The 25,398-nt window shown below is 39.1% G+C and overlaps 2 protein-coding genes across 6 annotated transcripts; one reads left to right on the top strand and one right to left on the bottom strand.

The window, feature by feature from the left end:
* The first annotated feature begins 249 nt into the window (after positions 1–249).
* On the top strand, positions 250–6,671 carry LOC134646089 (indian hedgehog B protein-like). The gene is made up of 4 exons (XM_063499787.1): positions 250–1,050; positions 2,082–2,239; positions 2,569–2,672; positions 4,795–6,671. The coding sequence occupies exons 1-4, from the start codon at positions 742–744 to the stop codon at positions 5,514–5,516; spliced, it is 1,293 nt and encodes a 430-aa protein (XP_063355857.1). The 5' UTR covers positions 250–741; the 3' UTR covers positions 5,517–6,671.
* A 2,140-nt stretch (positions 6,672–8,811) lies between these two features.
* Positions 8,812–24,894, bottom strand: LOC134644185 (myc box-dependent-interacting protein 1). 5 transcript variants are annotated; one of them, XM_063496949.1, is made up of 20 exons: positions 24,567–24,894; positions 23,691–23,771; positions 23,464–23,518; positions 23,251–23,345; positions 22,471–22,566; positions 22,193–22,303; positions 21,969–22,061; positions 21,535–21,620; positions 21,325–21,400; positions 20,837–20,892; positions 19,964–20,008; positions 18,780–18,849; positions 18,172–18,294; positions 17,842–17,925; positions 16,035–16,055; positions 12,588–12,977; positions 11,973–12,062; positions 11,028–11,102; positions 10,835–10,936; positions 8,812–10,742 (listed from the first exon to the last, which is right to left on the bottom strand). In XM_063496949.1, exons 1-20 carry the CDS (start codon positions 24,651–24,653, stop codon positions 10,641–10,643), a joined length of 1,938 nt encoding a protein of 645 aa, XP_063353019.1. In that variant the 5' UTR covers positions 24,654–24,894; the 3' UTR covers positions 8,812–10,640. The 5 variants fall into 5 exon arrangements, with proteins under 5 accessions (XP_063353019.1, XP_063353022.1, XP_063353021.1 ...); XM_063496952.1 differs by lacking the exon at positions 12,588–12,977; XM_063496951.1 differs by lacking the exon at positions 17,842–17,925.
* Positions 24,895–25,398: the final 504 nt, after the last annotated feature.

Here is a 25,398-nt window from a genome sequence, read left to right as displayed (position 1 = left end):
ATAGACAACAACTGGAAATGTGAAGTGGCAGCAATAAAGGGCAAACTTGTGTTTGCTGCTTGCCTGTCTGCCAGCAGAGTGTGGACAGGACTCTCCAGTGCACCCTGTGCCCAAGAGGGGCGGGGTGGGTGGCAGAGTATAGGAACAGAGGGAGCAAAGGAGAGAGAGGAGGGCAGGACTGGCAGGGTGCGGTCTGAAGTGGCAACAGATCGTTTTGGATCACTCAAATCCCTTCAATTCAACTGGAAAGCTGCAGCTTGTTGCACGCCGGCCGCATATGGAGAGGAAAAGCCTTCAATCCAGAGAGGGCACCAACCAAAGAGCAGGCAAAAGTGGCTGCTGTTATGACAGTTTCCCAGAGGAAAAGAAAGAGGGGGAGAGAAACCACAACACTGCAACTTGGATATCAGTAACCGCTCTCTCTCTTTAACTCTCTCACCCACCAAATCGACTTTGAACCTGTTTGTTTAAAATGCACGGACTTTACAGCCTGCACACTTACTGTTGATTCTGTAAGGCGGTGCGAGCGAAGTTTCTCAATACAGGGTCGATGTTCTGGAAAAGCTAGAAACTTTTTGGTATCCAAATGGTGCCCCGTGCAGCCGAGGTGCTGAGCTTCTTTTATCCGAGTTTTTCGGACGTGGATTTGCAACTGTCACGGACGATGGAGTCGGTAGCCAAACCGCGGAGGTACTGAAGACATCTCTCTCCCCCGGGAGAGTCCTCCCTCCCCCCGGGGCGATGCGGATCTCCTTCCTCCTTCTCACCGCCTCTCTGTGTGCCTTGGTCCTCCTCCTCCTCGCACCTGCCTCGGAGGGCTGCGGGCCGGGGAGGGGGTACGGCAAAAGGCGGCTCCCGAAAAAGCTCATCCCGCTTGCCTACAAGCAGTTCAGCCCAAACGTCGCCGAGAAGACCCTAGGAGCCAGCGGGCGTCCCGAGGGCAAGATAACACGCAACTCCGAGCGCTTTAAAGAGCTAACGCCAAACTACAATACAGACATAATCTTTAAAGATGAGGAGGACACGGGCGCCGACAGGCTAATGACCCAGGTGAGAAGGGGGATGAATGAGAAGCCTACGTATACGTTCGCAAAGATGCGATACAGGCCAGCGTTCCTAAATATACCTGGTATTGCAAAAGGGGGAAAAGCTTTTTTCTTTCTTTTTCTTTTCTTTGTTTTTATAACGAAAGAATCGGTTGAAAGTTGATTGTAGCAAGCATACCACAAGGAGTTGAGTGACTAGGTTAGTTACACTGTTGCATCCAGTTGTCTGCTCAATATCTCTGGTCAGTCAGATGTTTGAACTACAGTGATTGATTTCATTGACTCCTGGTCCTCTGGGTTTTGCTGCCTGACATACTGAGCTGTTATAGACTTTTAGTGTTTCTTTTACTCACGCACCAAGTGAGTCTCGGTCGTCGCCAATCTGCACGGTTTTCATGCCTAGACATAAGCTTTGGTGTGCGTAAAGTCACCGCCTTTGGGTCCCGGGGTATCTTTTCTCATCAAATATTAATCTCAGTGCTGTTTTTATATCACAATGTTCATTTGGCCAACAAGCACACACCTTTCATATGAAGTGTAAAAAAAACACCCTGTTTTTTTAAGCTCTTTTTTAAATGTGAACCTTTAAACAGATTGGCTAATTCATTTAATCCTACGTTCACTCATTGATCAATGGACTAACATAAACCACAATAATAATGCTTCTAACAATCTGAAAAAACCCCACCTGGCACAATTTTAATATACAATGACTATTTGCAGATTCTTCTGTGTTTTTTTTTGTTTTGTTTTTGTTTTTTACAAGGTATCCTGTATTTATTTTGATGATGATTATTATTATTTTAGTCACTCATGCTTTCCTGCTAGTTATCTTACTGGGCTCTGCTGTTGTCATCCATGATCCATCTATTGTCACCACATAATGCCCCTGATTAACAGACTTATCAGAAACAGACTGTCCACACTGTAAATCATATACGTTTCTTCTCAAGTTTAAGTGATACTGGGACTAGAAGATTTCTTTATGTTTCTAACAGTCTGCTTTCCTTTTGTTCTTGTTTGTTCCTCTCTTAGCGGTGTAAAGACAAGCTAAATTCTCTGGCCATCTCTGTGATGAACATGTGGCCAGGTGTGAAGTTGAGAGTGACGGAGGGCTGGGATGAGGATGGTCATCATTCAGAGGACTCACTGCATTATGAGGGGCGTGCTGTCGACATTACCACATCAGACAGGTAGGCTAGAATAAGTTATTTGCTGTGAATAGGCCGGGCGTTGGCCAGAGAACATTTAAACTGCTTGTAGTGCGTGAACTGTGACACTCAACAAGTTAAACTGTCAGTTAACTTATCTGCAATGTGATGAGTCAAGCAATTGGTAAACAAATACACCACATTTTTTAGCTGATAGCAAGTTCACATATTTTAGTCTGAATGTGGGAAAAATTCCTTCCTTACAACTTGTCTACATAAATGTCAAAGTAGAAATGGTCTTTTTTGTGAAGAATTTTGATTCAGATGGACTCATGCTGGAAATTAACTATAAATTTTTGTCCTCCTGACAGGGACAGGAATAAGTATGCTATGTTGGCTCGCTTGGCTGTAGAAGCTGGATTTGACTGGGTCTATTACGAGTCCAAAGCCCACATTCACTGTAGCGTCAAGTCAGGTAAGAGATGGAAATTAGAACAGTGCACAGTATGTATGCATTATCAAAGTGCCTCTTTGTGTGTTTTTGCTTTTGTGTTCAGCTGTTATTACTGCTAATGAGGCTGATGCTAGACCATTTGACAGTGAGCCACTAATGGTTTAGTTTCCCATTCATTGCCTATATTAACACTCTGGGTGTGTGCTTAAGTGTATGGTCTACTGGGAGCCAATCAAAGCAGGTTGTGCACCTGTGCTCTTTGCCCAGTTCAGCCTCACATGTTGGTCTTAATAGATGTTGTATAGTCATTATATAAATCGTTAGTTATCAAGGTTTTAGGATATTTAGCTGTACAACGTGTGGATGAAATGAATGGAAACAAATGTAAGTAGGCTTTTCTGCATTCAGTGCAAGACTAATGGCAGCTAATACTCCATATGTAGTACCACATTTGTGGTCAAAAACCATGAAAGATATATGGTGGTTAAATTAAAATACTTAAATTGCTTGACATAATAGTGTTTTCTGTATTCTTGACTGTATATTCAATCTGCATTTTTGTAGTAGATCCATAATATTTCAGTACACATACTTTATCAGATACTTTCTTCATGCAAACAATAGCTGAAAGCATTCTACCTCCAGCTATTCTAACTTTTAAGACACTTAAGAAATCCATTTACCCATGTCTGGTACCACCAGTTATTTGATGCCAAACTGCATTCTAGCAGTCTGCTGAGGTTAGTAGCCTGTGAGATGATTAACTCTCTCTTTGTTCGCTATTGCTTTTCCTTCAGTAGGTTTCTCTGAGATCGCTTATCTGAGTCTTATCACCCCCTGGTCTCTGCAGCCTTCAGGCTTACCGACACACACCTTGGACAAATATTTGGCTGCCTTAAGACAGCCCTCTCACACAAACACCCACGCACATTTATACTGATTCATTTCTGTTTCACAATTATTTTGTATTAATTATTCTATTCTATTCTATTCTATTCTATTCTATTCTATTGTTCTCCCAGTTCATTTAAGATGGTAGTACCATATAGGCTTAGTAATAGCAGGATTCTTTGCTAAGATTCAAGCCCATTGTGATGTCTCAGTGTGTATAGAACCGCTGAGACTGGGGCATGTGACCCAGTTTAAAACACAAACCCTGCTGTAATCCAAACAATATCTAGAACCAGAGTCTGTGTACTTTCCTGGCTCTCTGACCCCAGGCCGTGCTCTGACTGTAGTGATACAATCAGCTGGTTATCCATTAGCTCTTACCGACTACCCCTTTTTGCCACCTCATCTCGCTGCATCTTAAAGGGCCAAATAGCTCAGATATACTCTGCAACACTGGCACTTCGGCAATAGCAAAATAAAATAGTAAAAGAAAGGATGTTTCTCTGTTATTACTCTGCTAACTGTTAACATGAAAAATCTGCTTCAGAAAGATAGAAATACAGTACATGTACATACCATGGCACTGAACACTGTTTCCGTAACAGAGGGCAATACATGAAAAATATGAAGTTACAGCATCAGCTGATATTTTGCTTGTTGTCTTTTTTCGTAAGATTCCCATTACCCCAAGAAATTGATTTGCCTTAAAAAAAAAACGTTTTGGGAACTATTTCATGTATTTCAAATCATATAAATTTATTGTAAGCATTATAAAATGGTTACAATGACACATAACCATATTTAAAGATTGCCTCACACAATGAAAGGACAAGTAATAGTTTAAAAATCCAGCGATCAGCTCTTAATTGGTTTGTTTAAAAGCAGATAAAAACATTATTTTTCTGAAGTGGGTTTCTGTGTGTGCATAGTTTCTAAGCACAAGAAGAGGGCAAGAATCAGATAGACAAGAAAGCAGTTTGAACCTTGACTTTGAGTCATTATGTATACATGTGTTAACAATCCACCACTAATCCACTGAGATAAAGTTCTTCGAGAGTCAAAGTCTTACCTGCTTTATACTCAGTGACCCAGAAAAATGTGAAATCCCTGTAGGAGACCAAATGTCGCGGTGCCTGTTCTCCTCTCCTGAGAGGACCTCCAGCATTTCTCTCTCTTTATGCTTTTCATTCTTGCATTAGCACTAAATAATTACAAATAACATCATCATGTCTTTTGTTCTTCAATTCAACAGAACACTCTGTGGCAGCCAAAACCGGTGGTTGTTTCCCTGGTGACGCTCAGGTTGTCGTTGAAGGTGGTGCTGCTAAACAGATGCGTGACCTTCTCCCTGGTGATCGGGTCTTGGCTTCCTTAACAGCAGACGGCCATGGTCCTTTTCTCTACAGCCCAGTCCTATCCTTTCTGGACCGTCAGCCCAATGCCACAAAGATCTTTTATGTTATTGGGACTGATGCAGGATTCAATATTACTCTCACAGCTGCTCACCTGATCTTTGTCACAGACTGCACTGCTGGGCTGAATCAGCCAGAGGAAGAGCCCTTATCGGGTTCCACGTGGGAAGGCAGGCCTAGATGGGGAGTAGGTCAGAGGACGGTTTTTGCCAGCGAGGTCCAGCCAGGACAGTGTGTGTTTACATCGGCAGGGGAAGTGAAGTCACAGCCAAAACTTTCAGTTGTGACCTTTGTGAGCGAGCAGAGGAGCATTGGCTTGTATGCCCCACTCACCCAGCATGGGTCTATAGTGGTAAATGGTGTATTGGCATCTTGTTATGCTGCTGTGGACAGTCACCATTTGTCCCACTGGGCCCTGGCCCCGCTACGACTCTTCTACAGCCTGATTGGGACATCAGAAGCACAGAATGATGGGCTGCACTGGTACCCTTGGCTTCTACATTGGCTAGGGAAAATGCTGCTGGATACTACACACTTCCACCCCTGGTCTGTTGAACAATGACATAGATAAGAGGCGCAGAGACATGTTTTACCATGATGTCTTCTTTCAGTTAACACTAGTATGGAGCACTAGAACGCGAAGCACAACAACCTTTCTTTTGACAAGAAATCAACTGAGGGACCACCAAAGGCAATTCATTTTATTATGTAAATATGTTTTGTAGTAACTCCACTTGCCTGTATTTGCTGTACTTCAACAAGTTCTTTTGTTGTTCATGCAAACGAGATAAAGAGAGAAAATGAGACAGAAACAGAAATATGGAAAAATAGTATTTCCAGTTTTATTCATTTCCAAAAAATGTAATAGATATGAAAAAAAAATCTGAATTCTGTTCACCAGAGATCAAAAACAAAGATTATACTAAAAAAATTGCTGAGAAGTGAGACTGTCAGGTTTTATCCTTCCTTTGTACTGTATTTACTCCAATCTGACAATATTTGAGCTTATTGATACAATTTTGTGAAACCTCTTTAGTGTCTCAGGCTTAAGATGAACACACAAAGAAAAAAAGAGGAGAAATTAGTGACTGAACAAGGTGAGATGTGAAACTTTAAATGTACATAGGTATTTATACAGTTAAGTCATGGACTTTACTTAGTTTACTGTTAGATTCATCACTGCAGTAAATTCACTGATTCTTTACTCTTCCTTTTAGAGTCTATATTATATATTAGCAAATAATTTACAGAAAAATATTTAACTAGACAGTTTATTAAGTTCATTACTTTGTACATGATGAGATTAAATGTACTGGTGTTGCATTGTTTTTTGACATCTGAAAAAGGGCTTTGTTGTAACAACTGGATGGCAGAGAAAGAGTATGAATACACAGTATTTGTGTTACACTTTGTACACATACTGTATAATTCTACTTCACAACATTTGTCACTTACTGATGCAGGATTGATTAAAGGTGCTATAGTGGCCGCCCTGTCTCTGCCATCCGTTTCTACACGACTTGATTGTGTTAAACAAATTTATGTGGCTCATTTAAACGTCTCCTTGTTGATTATCAGGTGTTTTTAATTTAAAACTTTTGTATTTGTTTTTCATTGTTTCAGGTTTCCAGTTTTCAGATCAGTACACTCAGGCTGTATTCAACTACTGTATTAAGTAGCTAGCTAGGCATCATATTAAAAACAGTACTTATTTTTATTCTTAAGCGTTTAATAGGTGTTTATTTGAAACTTTGCATGGTCTTTTTTGTCTTCCGTCTTTTTACACTTAGCAGTATGCCAAGCAGGTCTAATCTTTTTTGTTAAATGGCTTATTGGAGATGAATAGATATGTAATATATAGTTCATATTTCCCGCATGCCCCTCCCAGTTGAGTTGCTATGTGAAGACTCAAACATTGCAGTCGATCAGGAAAAATTGAAGGCATTCTTTTGTATGACTGCTCAAAGATTTGTCACATATGTATATTAAGCTATTGTTGGAGAGACTATTTAAAGATCTATTTTTTAAAAAATGTAAATGTAATATTTTTTCTGGCAACTCTGTTCATAAAATTTGTATTTGAAATATAAAGGTTTTCTCTTGTTTGTAAACTAAAATCTGTTGTGCTTTTATCATAGCAAAAAAATCTAAACGAGATCGTGACAATACAATACAAAGTATCATATAGATATAGATTATCTAATAAAGTAAACTTTCATGGCTATTCTGCTTGTTGTAATAGAAATGTTTTCCGTCTTTTCAAGATCTATGCTAACAAAATGGACTAGCAAAAGGATTTCATATTATGTATTGATAGATAAAACATAAATAACCTATTGGTCACTTTATAAAGTGATACATCTATAACTTAATATAACAGCAGCTGTGGTTAGGGTGGGCTGCTGTTTGGTTTCAGTACCAAGGACAGCAGCTCTCAGCAAAGCTCCTCTTTCCTCCCCTTGATGCCTGAAAGCTTTTTCTTTTTTCCAGGATAGGAAATTAGTCAGTGAGCACAGTACCCCCTGCTGGATGCTTCAGTATTTGCAGAGACGCAAGAAGAAGAAAGAAGGTCCTGGCTTTAAATCCAGTCTGATTCCTTTTTGGGTGTTTAGCTTTCTTCCCACAGTCGCAAAACGGAGGTAGGTAAGGATAACTGGTGATTCTGAACTGGCTGTAGGTGTGAATGTAAGAATGAAGGTTTGACTGTTTCTTTCTCAGCCCTGCACCAGACTGGGAACCTGTCCAGGATGTAGCCTGCTTCTTTCCCTAATGGAATGAAATAGATGGATGGATGTCATGAAGAACAACACGCTGAACACAACTTGTTTTTCTTAGCTGAAGAAAAAAACATGAATTAGTGAGAAGTACTTTAAAATGTTGTTCAGTTTGTTCACATGACCAATGATCACAAATAAATGAGCAGAGGGAGAACTTTTTTTTGTTCCCATCTATCTCTATATAGTTATTTATTAGACAAAGAACAAAGTGTGTTTTTATAACCAAATTTTAAAGCCGGCATTAATAACATTTAAAATATAATTTTGATTCGACAACTTGAACAAATTGGTGGATTAACCAGTTAACAGAAACATAAAAATTATTTTAGTAAGTAGCAATTTTGTTAATTAAAAATATTGTTATTATGGTTTATGCCACATCTTACACTCAGTGTTGGCATGATAAATTTGGTAAGAACTGTAAGGTACTGTACATTTAATAAATAAGAACCACAGACAAGTAGCTATTATATTTTTTATCTTTAATATTGGTCAGTTAGGTACAGGAAAGTCCTTTTTGTCATACCCCATAGCTCAACACAGGAGAGTGTTACATAAAGACAAATACAGAGCCAGACCCAGGTAAACATGACCAATTTATACAAAGAAGGGAAAAGAAATAGTGATTAATTTGCCTTAATGTGAAGCTGTTGTTCTCACGTGTTACGAGGCATTTTAAATATACATGAGCGAAAGAAAGGAACGCAGTCCAAAGTGGTTAAAAATACTGAAAACCATTAGAAAATGTCCACTTGTGTCTGGTTGCTTGGAATTTGTCTTTATGTGACAAGCCTCCATGTAATTAGCTCTGTTTGGACCACGATACCTAGCAACATTTTGAGGCAAGGCTGATGGGCAACCAGCAGTAATAATCAGGACTGATTTGAAAGAGAATGGCGGAAAAACACACACTGTGACTACCCACCACCATCTTATAAAGTTTAACAAAACACATAAAAAAAATAAAAATAAATACCTTGTTTCAACTGCCTCAAAAGTGACCCAAGTATCACTGTCTTAAATTAAGGGTGTTCACACAACAACACATGGGAAATCAGCATGCACACAGTAACACACATACAATATGAATGTCTTTATAGAATATGTATCTGTCATCACAGCTTGGTAAAATTACACTTATACACAACAAATGCACAATAACACCTGGAACCGTAATACCAGCCAGTGGAAAAAGGCCCAAATACATTTGAGTTGCCCTTGTCCGGTCAGAAAAACTTCCCCTGGTAGGTTGTGGCGGTGGTATCATCCAATAACAATAGCCTATAGATAAAGATTTCTGATCTCAAACAACTCATAAACACACACACATACAATCGTACACACGTACATTTTCTCTCAGACTTATTACATGTTAATAACATCATGAGAATCGCTGTTAATTCAGTGACTGAATGAATGACTGAATGTGAGATAGTTTTAACTACCTACGCGGCTACGTCGAGAGCAGTAAACCTTACAGAAGTACAAAACACTCCATAACATCCTCAGTTGGCAATTCTGATGACATAGTTACATTAGGCTATATGTAATCATTGCTTGGCAGCATATAAAAATAAAAGAAGTTGCTCTGGTGCATATTCATAATCATCTGCATGTGAGTTAAATAGTCTCTTTGCAAACAGAGGGAACTGTTTTCGGCACATTTATTTATTTATTTAGTTAATGAGGCTGGCTCAGTTATTACATATTTGATTAGTATAAGGGTGTTGCCATATCTATAAACTATTATACTACCAGTAGCAGTTTCTTGTTTCTGTATTTTGTAGGCTAGCTTTCAGCAAGCCAGGCTAATGCATATTTGAAATCGCTTGATAAGGTAAAAAAAAAACAAAAAAAAAAACAACAGTCAAAAATAATTGATCAATTAGTCATTAATACCATATGAGACTCCCAGACCAGAAATCATAATTATGGATTCCTTGTTTACTTGACTGTTGTCCAGTAATGTAAATCCAGTAATATGTTGATCAGTTAACAACATATGCATTTATTTGGATTTTAACAACAGGTTCATACTACCTATACCACCACAGAGTCTAAACTAATACAACAACCAAGGGCCAATCTTCTATAAGTAAACAGTTAAAATAGGGATAAAGGACAGGTTTTATCCAATGGAGTTTGTGCCAATGGCATCATATCAGGAGTGTGATCACTAATCCGAGAACTCCAGTCCTAGTTAAGGATCTGCTGCTGGGCTGATGAGGTTTCAGTACCATGTGAGTTCAAAGTTAGAAGGAAAGTGAAGTTGCAAGCTAGGAGTTGGTTCGATTTTTTCAGCATTTTAATCTGCTTAGTGACTGTTTCTACTAAAGTGAAGTGTTTTTACCTTTTGCTCAGCCTTACACTCTCTTAAAAAATCCATCTTTAGATTGATGTGGGTGTAAGACGCTCAGCTACACCTGACATCATACTAACTACAAACGGTCCTTGATATCTCATTCCCAGTTTAAAACATGTCAGTCGACATCTTTCGCATGATGACGAGTGATCAAGGATAAAAGATTTTAATGCCATTTCAGCTGCAACCATTTCAGGGCTCACCATCCTTGCATTTATTCAGTATGAGCTCGAGTCTCCAATCACTTCCTTAAATATCAGGTAATTGCAGCGAAAAACTGCTGAAAGTGAAACCTGTGAAATGGCTACATCTGTAATTTGTAAATGTTGGCAGAAATCCACAGAAATGCCAACATCCACTTTGAGCACAGTGTAGCAGACCTTAGAAATGCATGATTTCATCCAGGGCTGTGACAGCTCTGCTTTTATGGCCAAAGTCCTAGGAAAGATACAGTATCAGGGCAAGAAAGGGAAAATGGGCAAGAGGAAGAGAAACATAAAGAAGGAGCCGGACTGAGGTCCTGTCCTCTTGTAGATAAGAGGCAGCCTCACAGCCTCTGGGTAAAGTTTTCGGGAAATACTCCTTTAGTGCCGTTTTCTTTGTTTTGCTGCCAGTCGTCTTGCTTTACTCCCATCAGCCAGCCTTCATCCTAAGCACACAAACATGCAAGCAATCAGATAACAGTGTCAGTGTTTCTGTGGCACAAAAGCACATGAGTACGCTTTTGAGTTTTGAGTTTACCTGTTCTTCAGGGTTGTCAAAAGTCACTACTAGCACCACATCACCGGCCTTCATCTCCAGTTCATCTGTGTCATTGGCAGCATAATCGTGCATCACTTGGACCTATTGTATATAAATGCTAACGTGAGTTATCGTGGTATAAACAAAATACATTGTACACTTTTAGGTTTTCCCATTTGGTCTCCTGTTTTACCTTGAACAGAAAGCCAGGAGGCATCTCTGCAGATTCTGATGCTACTTCTGTTGATTCTGCTGCTACTGCAGGTGTCTGGACAATAAATACATTTAAAAAATGCTTAATTTATGGATACATTATTTAAATAGTAACATTTCACCTTAAAACACACATACATGTCCATTGAGGCGACTTTTGTTGTGATTTGGCGCTATATAAATAAAATTGAATTGAATTGAATTGAATTGAATTAAATCTTATGTTGTTAAAAAGTGGAAAGAAAATGTGATGGCAGAATTTTACTACCTGTCTTTTTTAAACAAAATAACGACCTCATCAGATATATTATTTTGTGACTAATGAGATAGAAGGATGCACTTTGTCTTTTATTATATAGTTGATTCATTAAAAGACAAATGTAGTTACCTAAAAAAAAAACATTGCCAAGTATAAGGTTTACAATGTGCATCACTTTGTTTTTCAACTGGTCCTTTAGGAATAGAAACAGCCAATCATCTGCTCCATGTCATCCTATCTCTAGCATCCTCTTCTTTCACACCAACCCTCTGCAGGTCCTCCTTCACAACATCCATGAATATTCTCTGAGGTCTTCTTCTTTTCCTTTCTTGGCAGTTCCATCTCCAAAATTCTTCGATATATCCACTATTTCTCCCCTGAACATATTCAGCCTTGCCTCTTTTACTTTATTTCCAAACCTCTCAACCTGAACTGTCGCTTTGATACACTCATTTTTAATCCTGTTCACCCAGTAAAAAATCTTAACATCAGCACTGCCAACTCTATCTTAGCCTCTTGTCATTTTGTTGGTGCCACAATCTCCATAAATAACAGAATAAATATAAAATCCAGAAAAGTAAGGGTCGTTTTTGTTACATAAAAAAATGCAGCTCTAAGTTAATTATAGCAATTGCTACATATTATAAATTAAATTCTTGCGCTCACCTCCTCTTCCTCCTTTGCTGCTTCTTCCACTACTGGTGCAGCCGGTGCAGTTGGTGTAGCTGGTTCAGCTGCTGCAGCTGCAGAGTCTCCCTGGTAGCAGAGAGAAAGATAAATAACAAGAGAGGTTAAAAGGTGAGACGGATAAAACCTTAAATTAAAGAGGGGTAAAGAATGAAAGAAAGAAGAAACAGACAACACGAGACAAAGACAAGCAGAAAAGCCTAAACACCAAAGTCTTTGTTATTACAGGCATGCTGCACAGATGCAAGATTAAATACTACTGTACAGTTACAATAAAGCTTTTGCACAGAATACTATGTGTGTGGATTAGCAGTGACTGGGATTAACTGCGTGTAGAGAAGCAGATGTTGCTATTCTTTTCCTTCCCTCAACAATTTATTTTCAACTTGCCCTCTTTATCACATTTGATGCATCCATGCTTCAGGTCCAGATGCATCCTAAATCTTTCCATGTCAAGATTTCTCCATCTGCCACCTTTTATTCACATGATCTTTTTCTCTCCAGTACCCCATGCTCAAACCTCTTTCTTAAGAGTCGATGCATCCATCATTTTCATCCAGATGCATCTCTATATTTTTTTCTCTCCTTGGTTACCTGACCCTCTTCATTATCCAACACAGCAGCAGCTGGGGGGGCTTCCTCCTCAACTGCGTCTGCTGGAGCCTCATCTGCAGGTGTTTCATAGTCTGTGGCAGGCACCTCTGCAACTGGTTGGCTTTCCTCATCGCCCCAGCCCTCTTGGGCTTCAGCTACGGTGTCATAATCAACCGGCTGGTTTCCATCATCCCCCCATCCCTCTTCAGCTGCAGCCAAAGGGTCATAGCGAACTGGCTGGGTTCCGTCATCCCCCCAGCCCTCTGTAGCAGCTGTGATGGGATCATAGTGGACAGGCTGCGAACCATCATCCCCCCAGGCCTCTGTAGCAGCAGCCACAGGGTCATAGTGCTGTGTGGTCGCTTCTTCTTGGCCACCACTGTCCTCAGGCTGAAGGGCAAGGGTCAGGTTTCAAGGAGTCAGAGGGCACAAGAGATATTTTACCTTCTGGATATTCTAAGGGCTTCATAAATCAAATGGGATCAAGAAGAATTAAAAATAAGAGAAAGCTGGAGATATTGTATGACCAGTTTAAGACTAATAATAAAAGTAAAGTATTGTTAATGTAGAAAGGGGTTTGATTTTTTTTTAAAAGTGTAACTAAATAGATTTAGAAGAGGTACATTTATAAGAAAGAAAGGAGGGAGTTTGAAATGTTTAAATACTAACAGGTCATACAAGTGATTTTGAATGTTTTAGCCCTTAATGTAACAACTATCTTTTAATAAATCTTATACTGGCCATATTGATGTAGCCAAAATACTTCTCTGTTTCCAAAGGATGATAGTTTTCACTTTGTCTTTAAAGAACACTCTGTAAGCACTTGGAAATTGACCAGCTGTTGTATTTTGCAAAGGCAAATGTTTTCTATTCTTTCCCGATAAAGGGTTGCTCATCAGGTCTAGACTGCAGGCAAGCAAGTTTTGCACCTGGACTCATGCTACAAAGCCACGCTGATAGAATCTGTGCAAACAGAGGCTTGGCATTGTCCAGGTGAAATAAGCTAACTGTGTATGACATTGTCTGTCTACCAGCATAAAACCTGCATATATCATTCAGCATTAATGGTCCCGTACATCAGCGGTCCACAACCTTTTTTGCGCCATGGACCGGTTTAATGTCAGACAATATTTTCACGGATCGGCTTTTAAGGTGTCGCGGATAAATACAACAAAATAAAATGATGCGACCAAGACAAAAACTGTGGTATTTTGTAACTATAATAATAAATTATTATTATTATTATTATAATTGTGTAACTTTATTAGCAGCGTCCCAACAACACCAACAACATTGAGAGTAACATCCTCCTCTCTGCCCCTTAATGCTTTCTGGTCACTATGGTAACACGTAAATATTTCTTTCAAAATAAGACGCATAACTACAACATGGGAAAAGACCCAGGGAAACCGAGTTAATGATAAAAACCCAGAATTTCACACCCGAGCTTCAACTCTCGCGGTACCAAACGACTCACGGACTGGCCCGGGGGTTGGGGACCGCTGCCGTACATGGCATGAAAGTTAACGTGTACTGTACCTGTACTAATGTACCACAATCTGGCTTTTGTTTGTGTGACTATCATGAAAACTGGGGACATGGCATGTCACATTGTCCAAAGACTGTTAAGCATTTTGAAATCTCGGTTCACAGGACAGTTTTCTAATTTGCCTTGGTCTTATTTACGTTCACAGTAGAAGGTGGAGAGATTTGTTGATTTTCTTTAGGCTATATGTTGTTTTAAGACTGACAGCAGTTTTCAGAAATGTTCTTGAGCCCTATATGGGCTCTGCATGGCTTGAGAACCCCCAAAACATGGCCATTCAATATCGTATTTTAGCACAATCCCTTGTGTATAGAGTATGGAGTGTATTTCTTTTAATGACATAATGTGTCACAGAGTTCAAAAAAATATTTATTCTCTTTTTTTGAGAAAATTCTGACAACATTCATATTCTTAAATAGAATAAATAGAACAGAACAGAACAGAATAGAATAGTTCTTTATTGTTATTTTACACTTTTTGGTTTTGGCTTGACTTTTTTAAAATATTCAATCATCATTTGGAAACAGGGCTGTACTTAATGTTAAATAAGGGGCTAAAACTCTTGCAAAATGAGAATGGTCTTTTGAAGGGATTTGAACAGCGATAAGTATTATTCTAATCAAAATAATTGGTAATATTTAAAGATAAAAATAAAGAAATGTATCTTAATTGAGCAGAAACAGGACCATGGGAGATCAGAATATGTCATTACTCACAAGCATTATCATCATAATTACCATAAAACCCATGAAGATTGATGTGGAAGTACCAACCTTTACAGAAAAGGTTCAGATTAAATCAAAAGACAGATGAGGGTAAGGAAGGGTGGCAGTAGAAGGCAAAAACATAAAAGCTGTCAGCTTTTTCCCATCAGAAGATAGATGTTGGATCTTCTGTGTGTGGTTAGCAAGCATGGTTTCTAATCCAAGGCTATGTTCAGATGGAGAAAGAGGAAGGAAGCTTTGTAAGAGTAGACATGTCAGACCTTTCTGAGCCATCACTGCTTTGCCTCAGCCTCAAATATAGCAAAACTCCATGATTGTTGAGACACATCTCTCTTACAGCGAGAGGGACGAACAAAAACGTAGGTTAATGGTCAAAAGGCCAAGCTACGAAAAAAGGCTTTGTGAAGTTGCCCAGTAGCTCTTGTTAGTTTACCAGACTCATTTGTATAACACAATCCACAGCAAGCGTGAGCAACTTCACTAAACTTTGAGAACACAAAAGATCCCTGTGTGTCACATGAACCATGAAAATAACATGTAAAGGCTACATGTTCTATCAGTTTGACATGTGAACATACAGGTACAGCATGTGAGGGGAAACAGAAAGGAAATAAGTCAATTCAGTTGCAAATGATTTCAAACCACAGAAAATATTTTTCACTATTAATATTATGTTTAACTTTTACATTAGAATTTACCATAAAACACTGGGTACATTGGGGCTTTTAAAGGTCAGTGGTGTTTTGAGGAGGCAAAAGAAAAAGAGTGATTGTAATTGTGGACTGCACACAAGACACTAATTATATGGATTCAGCATGTATAACTGTATGAAATGTCAACTTGGAACTGAATTGACTCAAACTCATTCACAAGCTCCATTTGTGCTGTTCAACAATATCTTCAGTGTCTATCAAATCACGCACTGCAGACACAAAGACAATGCACAAACAGATTTGGGACAGACAAATGAAAGAGATCAGTGTATTGAAAAGCTTGCTAAACAGAAAAGCTGTAATAGAAAAGGCATAATAGGAGCGGGGCTTCTATAATGTATGGCTGTTATTAAAGTGATGGTTACTATAAAAAAATAGAAATAAGCATTGATGAAGATGATGATAATTATATTTTTTGCTAATTACTGTTGCACATTTTTTAGCATGAGTATGCGTGGCTTACCCATGAGTCCCAGTTTGCAGGCTGTGGAAAACAAAGGAAGTAATAAATACGAAGAGCAGAATACTTTACAGTGTTGCTGCTTTTGCCTGTTACATTCAATAAGACACGCCCCATGCTCTAGAGCTACAAGCCCATAGCACAAGATCTCCAGCAGAACAACTGTACAAGCACTATGTGGTAAAGTATTAACTGATGTGTGAAGTCTGAAGGGGTAGATTTGTTAAATATATTAGTATATTATTTAATTGTGTTAAAAACTAACAACACTCTCAGACCAATGGATAACAATGTCACTTGGAACAGAGGACAATATTTTAACATTAAGATTTGGCAGCCTGTATAACTAAGTCATAGAGCATAGCAAGAGCATTAGGGAATCCACAGTTAGGTCCACAATTACATTTTTTGTAATTTTGCCTCAGTATACCAATATAGGCAATATGATTAAAATTAAACATTCAAGATGAGACTGAAGTGTTAACTTTTAGCTTTAATTCAAGCACCTAAAAAAAAAGAGCCTTCCGTTAATTGATTATGAATTATAGCCTTGGCATTGTAGGGCCCCCCAACCAGCAACAGCAGATGGCTTTCCCTCTGAGCCTGGTTCTGCTCAGATTTCTTCCTGTTAAAAGGGAGTTTTTCTTTCCCACTGTCTCCTTGCTTGCTCATATGGGGTCATCAGATTTTTTGGGTTTTCTCTCTTAGATTGGAGGTTCTTTAACAAACAATATACATACATATAAAGGGATTAAGGAAAATATTAAGATAAAAGATTTTATCTCTCATTTGAGGCAATAACTGTTGTGATTTGGGGCTATACGCATGAACTTGAACAGAATTGAACTAAAGTGAATATTATACTACCACTAGTATAATGATTAATTAATATATAGTCAAACTATAACTGCGCTCTATGTACTTCTGTGCACTTCACAGGAGCATTTCTGATACTGTACTACTAGTTTTGGTTTGCTCATCATGTACTTTTGTGAAAAAATATCTTTTGGCATGTTGGATGTTTAACGTTTTCACAAACTAACTGTAACTCTGCTAATTTTAGTTTAATTATACATTATGTGTACTTTAAAACCAAAACAATCAACTGAAATGGGTTAAAAAGCTCTATATACTGGGCTTCAGAGTGGGGAATTTAAAATGTATGGGTTTGCCATTGCAAGCTTCCTGTCTTTCAAGCTATGTAAATCACAAGTAATGGCATGTAGTAACTTTGTTCAATACCATGCATAGTATAAGCCAAACAAAAAGAGATAATTTAAGTATTTGAAAGAATAAAAGCACCTTCCCAGTAACGTGAGGAACGTTTAAGTTATTGAAAATTTGTACAGTCTTGGGGACCAAGAAAGAACAGCAAAGCAGGGCTGTAGTCTGCAGTTCATGCCATGAGTGATCCGTGGAAAGTGCTAAAGCAGGAAGAAGTGTACACTAGAGGCAGGTGTCTACAGGTCATCATGCCTTCATCTAACTCTTTTTTGGTATTTTGGAAAGAAGCAGAGCAGGCAACACTTCAAACTATGCCAAGCTTACCAAGTGATTTCAATTTCTATTCAGACCTATCAAGCTTATTTCAGCATATTTAAAGTGAACCAACCACACTGGCAATGGCAGATGTTGTTGGCTAATCCTTCATTGGACATCTCATTCTTTAACTCAGTTCATTTGGAATTAAATATCATGAAATGAACTTAAATTCTGTCTGAATAGAAACTAAAACCTCTTGTGAAGACTGACATATCTTAAAAGAGAGAGGGTCTCTAGGATCTTTATCTTCATGCCATGAATCATCCACCTGTGTGACCGTGGAGGCTTTGGTTGCTGCACTGAAAGAATCCAGGTCCATGTCCAACAGGTTGCTCACTGCAGGACTGTCAAACTGATAACAACAGGAACAGGAGGGCTCATTGGCTAATTGGGCACAACAGTGGGAGGAGGGATAAGGACAGAATTGAAAAGACAGAATAGAATAGAATAGAATAGAATAGAATAGAATAGAATAGAATAGAATAGAATAGGAGAAATTAGAGGAGGGGCAGATCAGAAGTGGGTGTTCTGACCTGTGCAGAAAAGGGGAAAGCTAAAGGGGTTTATCACAGTTCATCGACAGCAGCTGCTCACTGACCTCTGTAGGGGAGGTGACGTTGATATCAGGAGTAGCTGCAGCATCAAAAAGGTTGATGATATTCTCTGTTTTTAGCTCTTTAGATGGTGTCACCTTGGGTGGAGGAGGCACTGCTGGTCTGAGCTAGAATATAGAAAAAAGGCAGTAATTAATTCCTTCAACTAGACAAATCAATTGGACTTTGCTGTTATGAATGCAAAATTCAGATTATGCAGTTTAATTTTGTCAGAACGTGCAAATTACATTTTGTATTCCTTTGTTTTGAAGTACATGCCAGATGGATCAACATAAATAAGTTCTACGACAGTCTCACAAAAACTTTACCATGAAGCCGTGAATGTGTTTACATATACGATAATAGCCTAAACTGGGGTTCTATTGCCGATCACAAAGAGTTGACCTGAACTTAAAAACAAATGAAAAAAAAAATGTTTTGAAAAAACAAACAAACAAATAAACCACTTACACAACATTAACCCAAAATCCACAGGTATGGCAACCCTATGTGTAAGTGATGATGGCTCCCCAGAAACTAAAACACGAAATGATCCTCTGTGTATTCTGAACAAAGAGAAAACATCAGTGTGTGTGTGACACTGTTTGTCTACCTTGGATGGGGATTTGGGGATCGGGGGTGGTCCTCCTGGCCTGAGAGTGTGGTTAGATGCCTCTTTACCACTGAGTAAACAAGATAGAGAGAAAGAGGGAGAAGAAAAGAAAACAAATTACAGAGAGAGCAATGAAGACGGCAAACGATATGAGATAAAAGCGCCGAGGTTAAAGAAGCATCTAAATGCTAAAACACAAGATTGTAAGAAGGGTTACAAGACATGCACTGCAAGATTTCAAGCAGAAAGTGTTACAAAAGCTGTCATGCAAGAAAAGTGAGTCCCCTTTCATGGTTTCAAGTCCTCTCCTCTCATGCAAGCAGGCTTTGTTTGTGCCTCCAGTAAATCACAAGCGAGCAGTGATAGAGGCAACTCCTGTTACAGAGAAGATGCTCTAAAGTGGATAAAAGCTGCTCCAGAGCTGCAGATATTAAAAAAACGTTGGCATGTACCTGTAACTTAAAGCTGCAACAGGTGATTTTGTACATTGGCGGCTTTAGATGGCAGTGAGAGGTACGTTTTGAAATGTCAAGCACATCAAGGAATTTGGTGTTTAGGATTCAGGGAAATACAACAATTCTGGAGCTCCAGAACTCCAGGGTCCCCCCTAAGATCCAGGCTTATTTTGTGTCAGCAACTCTGAATACGTATGCCGAGTCATATTACCACAGACAGAAGCTGCAGCTCCACTGATGTGTGTTCACTTATGGATCCTACAAGGACAATGCATGTTTATATATCTACAATTTAGTCATTTTAATCTTCTCTAATCTATTTTGGTCCATAGTTTTTATGATGGACCTTTGCTCTATTGTTGGATTTCAGTTCCTTGGTTTTCACTTGACTTGAAAACACTGAACACTACTGACTAATGCAGGACCGACTGAAAATTCACCTTCTACCTTACGGTGAAAGACAGCATAACTGTTGCTAACAGTGACAGTCTTGCGTGGCGCAGCATATAAGACACACAGGTCTGCTCAACTCTATCTGCAGCTCTGAGCACAAAACTTTCCGATCCAAAAGTACTTCTTTGAAATCACTTGCACAAATCAAGCATCCAGTCCTCTGAAAACTCCCAGGTCTGCAGACTGACTAACATACACGCTAGCTCAACAGACAGGTCAGTTGGACAGACAGACAACAGTTGTTTCATCATTGTTACCCCAGCTGCTTCCAGTTACCTCCTATTTGCTCCTGATGATGAGGCGCCGCAGATACCTGTCTTGCTGAAAGGGGGGGGTGGGGGATTCAGGGGTAGCTCTAAGTTAATGTATGCCATTTTGTTCATCCATTGCTGTTTTTGATATGTGGTGTAATAATCTAAAAAATTCACAGTGATAGATTATTGCACCACTTCAGACATGCATCATAAATTAGTGATGCAATAGAGAGATCAGCCTTCAACATAAATCAGTTAGGATCATACATCTCTCTAAAATATTTATCCCTTACAAGCACTCATAGAAACTTCTTCTATTTGCTGTTAATGCTGATCATCAAAAAATGAGTTATTTTTGGAACCTGCAGGATTTACAAATTAAAATAAAACTCTGCTCATAAACAGTGTGGACAAAAAAAAGATGTATAAATAACCTCCCCACTTCATGTATGCATCAAAAACAATGGTTTTGCGCTCTTCCTAAGGTAAACTAGTTTATGAGGCTCAGCATTCTGAAATCACTATCAGGACTTTTTATACAAGCAGCTGTTTCAGGTAATCTGAAATGTTTCCAGTACCTCAGGTGTGTAAAACCCAATTTTATCAAAATAAAAATTTGATTAAAATTAGTGCTGTCAGCGTTAATCTCGTTAAAATGACGTTAACGCCATAACCGCATTAACACGGCAAATCTCCGTTAGTGAGTTAGTTATGGCGTTAACGTCATTTTAACGAGATTAACGCTAAAAGCACTAATTAAAATAGAAAAATAAAATGATATCTATTTAATTCCAGGGATCCCTCCCAAAGCTTAACCTCTTATGTAAAAAGAATATGAAACAAGCAGTTTCCAAGTACCTGAGAGAATTTAAATGACGGCTCATTGCTCACTAACCTAGTTGTGTCTGTTTCCTCCAGTTTCTCCAGGATGTCATACATATCCTGATCCAACTGTAGAGACAGAAAGATGGTGTGTAAGATAAACATTTTTATATCACCTATTTATTTATTTAATTAATATTAAATTTCCTTTGCCACCTTCTATGATTTATATTTTACACTGCAAAGGCACCCTCCTAATAGGTATTGTTATCCATGTATTGTAAAGTGTGTTTGCTACAGTTTGTTTCCATCGTCGGGTCCAAACAAATTACTTAGAAACTTTTCTCTTTCAAGGGAAAAAAGAGAAATACATTAAAACAGACTTTGCACTAGGTGATAAACAAGGAAGGTTAGATTAGATTTTACATTCAGCTGCAGGCCCTGCTGACGTAGTCGATGGCCTCGTCTGGCCTGAACTGTTATCTGATATACTGCATCCATTTCTCTCCTCTAATCTTTATCTAAATCCATCACTGCTAGAGGCTTATAGAAGACTCCTACCCGACTCATTTCTTTGTGAAACTTCTCCTCAAAACCAGCCAAACTCTGGAAGGTGCTGACATAAAACCCAACACGACTAGAAAGGGCACAGAAGAGAGAGACAGCACTGACTGCATCAACAGCTTGACTTCATTTAATATGCCTATAAGCACAGAAGTAAGTGAAATGCACTGATCCATTTAGGAAAAATCAAAAACACATATTCCCTACCTGTTCCAAAGTGATGGCAGCTCTTCTTGCAAGTCAGCATTAATCTCATCAAACACCTTCTGGGCCCTTTCCAGCTCCTCCTCAGCCTGAAATTAATGAATTAGAGTATGTTTGCAAGTGTGTTAGATGTTCTGGTAATGAATTAAATACATCGTGTATGTCTGGGTGTGTGTGTGTGTGTGTGTGTGTGTGTGTGTATGCACAATATCTCTTCCACCACTGATTGTGCTTAATATGATTTGTTCTTTTTGATGTTCTCATTTTCAATTTGCCCTCATTAGATTATCAACAGAGAGGACAGACAAACACAGGGATCATCTTTAGAAAGGCTTCCTGAAACTAGCTCATATTGACTTCTTTGTTATGGTAACATATATTTTACTGCTGGGTTACCAGAAAACTCCTTACAATTGTAGAATAAGGTAAATATGTACCTGGCTCCTGGAAAGACTACTTTGGGCAACATTGTGTGCAGACAGGATACCCTGAGCCCATCCTGGAGTGGCCCTTTCCAACAAGGATGAGGGCTACAAAACAAACATTTTTTTTAGGTTTCTTACATGTTGATTCACCTGAATAATGAACTGAAAAACAAAATAATTGTTGAATTTTGCATCTGAGTGATTGCAAACACCGCACCGCAGCGCATTTGTTTTACCTTAGTAATTTTAATGCCCCCGTCCTTTTTCTTGGTTTTGTGTGTCACGGCATAGTTATGCCTGGCACTGTCGTAATCTACCAGCTTCCTGTCCCTTTTAGCTATACGAGCCTGAATAAAAAGAAAAAAAAATGTATTATTCATTTATATCGAAATGCTCAGTATTCATACAATATGCTTTCCAGCAAGGTCACAATATATAAAAGAGACGCTCACTGCCACTGGATTAACATTTAAGACCAACGATTTTTTGTTGTGGTCACGACCTCTTAACTTACCTTAATATCAGGGAACTGGCCCAGGTAAGTATCCATGGAGATGAGAGCATGATCAACCAGCTTCTGGTGGTAATCAGTCCAAAGCACATCACAATCCTGCAAGATGAAGGAATGTACAGAAGCACACACGCAGTCACAAGACAGACTGTTTAACATTATACGAGACAAATCTCCTGCAGAGCACATTTTATATTGGAGTAGCATGCAATGTGAATATATTTCTCCATTACTTTGTAACTTGTTCCACGAGCTCTGTCGCATCATTTTGACTTGTGATCCTCACTAAGGCGAAAGCCTTTTAGCTAATTGCAATGACTTCTTGCTATTTGTGGCTAATCAAAAATGACCTCAAGAATACAATTAGAGGACATTTTAAGGATCTCTGCAACATTTTTCACCAGACGTGGTTTTACGAAATTCAGCATAATGTAAAGTCTGCAGGAGTACAGTTTTTCATGCTATGGGACTATAATTGCTTGAAGACATGGACAGCCTGGATATTTCAGAAGAGCGGTTATTCTATTATTTTCTAATCAGCTTGGAGGACTCGTGTAGTTGAAACCATTTATAGCACAGGGTTGGCGAAGATCCTCACGTTTACCTCATGACAACAAGACTTGTAACACTCAGCACTAAGTGGGCACACATACTCGAAGGCAAGAAAAGTATAACCCCTGTATCACACAACTTTCAGGATGTCTAAGCACACACACCCTGTACACACATATAACCTACTCACTTAATATGGCTTTTAAAGAAATAGTAAAAAGTGTTTCTCACCTCCACAATGGAGTCCACTTCATTCTTGCCATACCAGTCTTGCTCATACATGTCAGCTAGACATGCCTGAAGGTTCTTAGAGGACTCATGCATGGCTAAGGACAAACATACATCCTCTACATTAGCTTGTATTAGTGTGTATTCATACGCCAATGAAAGTGTGTTTCTGTGTGTTTGTGTGTCTGGATGGACTTGTGTGTTTGTGTGCATCACCTTTCACAGCCTCGAGGTATGCCCTTAAATCCCTCTGGAGTTTGCTGCCTTCAGTCTGAGGATGAAACACTAAATATGAGCCTCATCAAAAAACGCCAATCGTATATTATATGCTGTGGATTCAGACTCAATGCAGGCTACGTTTTATCCTACTTTAGGCCATACTATTGTTGATATCTAGAAAATGTTTAATTATGACTCCATGAGTCACTGAACTGCACTCTTACATATTGTTTGTTGAAGTTGATTACTCCCTCTTCAAAAGCGACATCTTTGGTCTCGTCTGCTTTGCCAAGTTTCTGCAGAACCTGTCACACAAATAATGATTGAAAACATCAGACTGTACAACTGATTCCCAGCAGCTTTCTGTTTTGCCATCAAAAATCAATAGTATTTCTTTGCATTTGGTTAGAAACATGAAGTGATGATGTAAAACAGAAACATACATGCAAATAGCAAGTCTTTTTTTTTAAAAAAAAATAAAATTTGCCATATTGATGGGACATATAGCCAAAATCTCTATACACAGTCTAATTTCCCCCTTCGGTAACATTCACACAGACATAGTATGCATGTAGGGAGGCACCCGTATCTGCTTTCTGTCTATCTTTAGCCTTACAGCAGGCTTTATAATACCTTTAGCTGGACAAATAGCGCCCCCTCCCAAATATTGAGCGCAAAGTGCAGGTGTTTAAAAGCGTAGTCTGTGGCCTCCTCTACCACCTATAGTCCACATATTGCAGCATGGTTGTTTAATAATGGCATCAGAACGTATGAGATGATGCCCCTTACTGAGTAACATCACTCATCTGCCAGTTTAGATAGGAGTCTTCAAATACCAGACACATCAGGCTAGATCATGAGCGGGCCTACACCATATCTGACTGCAGTACGTGTCCGCTGTGTGACAGTGTTTTAAAGCAGGGGAGCAGCCTATTTCAAGTGAACAGCCTCTTCCATAAATACAGCAACCTCCACGCTTATTTGATGATGTCGTGATGCGACACTGCGCCTCTGTGGAGGATGCGGCATTACTGCTTCGTGGCTTAAGGGCCGGAGATATAAATTTACCACACAGCAACGCGTAAGGGAGACGCGCTTACCTTTTCTTGCGCTCTGGTTAGTTTTTTCTGCACGTTACTGGCCACTTTCCCTGCAGTGAGCCCCTTCCCCAAATTCAGCTCAGCCATCTTGTAGCGTAGATCAGTCTTTGGATGCGGGAGGGAAGGGAATAAAAGCAATAACGATCGGAGGGACCGCTACGGTTACCGTTGAGGCAAATGCATCAATGTCCAGTTGAGAAACAACGAGGACAGGTGTAGTTGTGTGAGGTTATGATGTACCTGTGGGGAAATATGTGTGCAGAAAGCTAGCTTGTAGTCTCTAATATTGCACTGCTGCGTGTGCGCGACCCTGACAGGAGAGGAGGAGGAGGATGCTGTGAGAGATGATCTTAAAGGCACAGATGATGCGCGTCCACACAGGGACATTTTAAAACATTTTTAGACAATAAAATAACCGCCGATACGCGGAATGTGAAGAAAAATTACGTGTTTTTGAAGTGACAGTCAGAAAGGTTCTTTTGCAAATGTTTTTAATTTAATTTCTATCTGTAATTTGACTTTTTAAATACCTGACCCGAAGTCAGGTCTTGAGATCATCAATGTCTTCGCTCTGCGAGAATTAAACATTCAGTAGAACTTTCATAACTTCCAGCAAACTGGCGATAAACAAGAGGGCTACCTTTAAGCATGCGCGGTTTTATTAACGCCTCAAAACTCGTCCGTCCAGCTCTGCTAATATATCGTTACGTAATAGGTAACATGAGAGGCTGGTTTTACTAAGGAGCAGCTGTGCGTAAGCTGACCCGAGGAGTAAACATTTGTAACTCACTACTATAATCATTCATTTAAAGATTATTCTTGTTAATATTTT

Source organism: Pelmatolapia mariae, linkage group LG16_19 (genome assembly GCF_036321145.2).
Source record: "Pelmatolapia mariae isolate MD_Pm_ZW linkage group LG16_19, Pm_UMD_F_2, whole genome shotgun sequence".
Taxonomy (NCBI): domain Eukaryota; kingdom Metazoa; phylum Chordata; class Actinopteri; order Cichliformes; family Cichlidae; genus Pelmatolapia; species Pelmatolapia mariae.
Note: the sequence above shows the minus strand (reverse complement) of the source record. Positions and strands in the feature narration are given on the sequence as shown.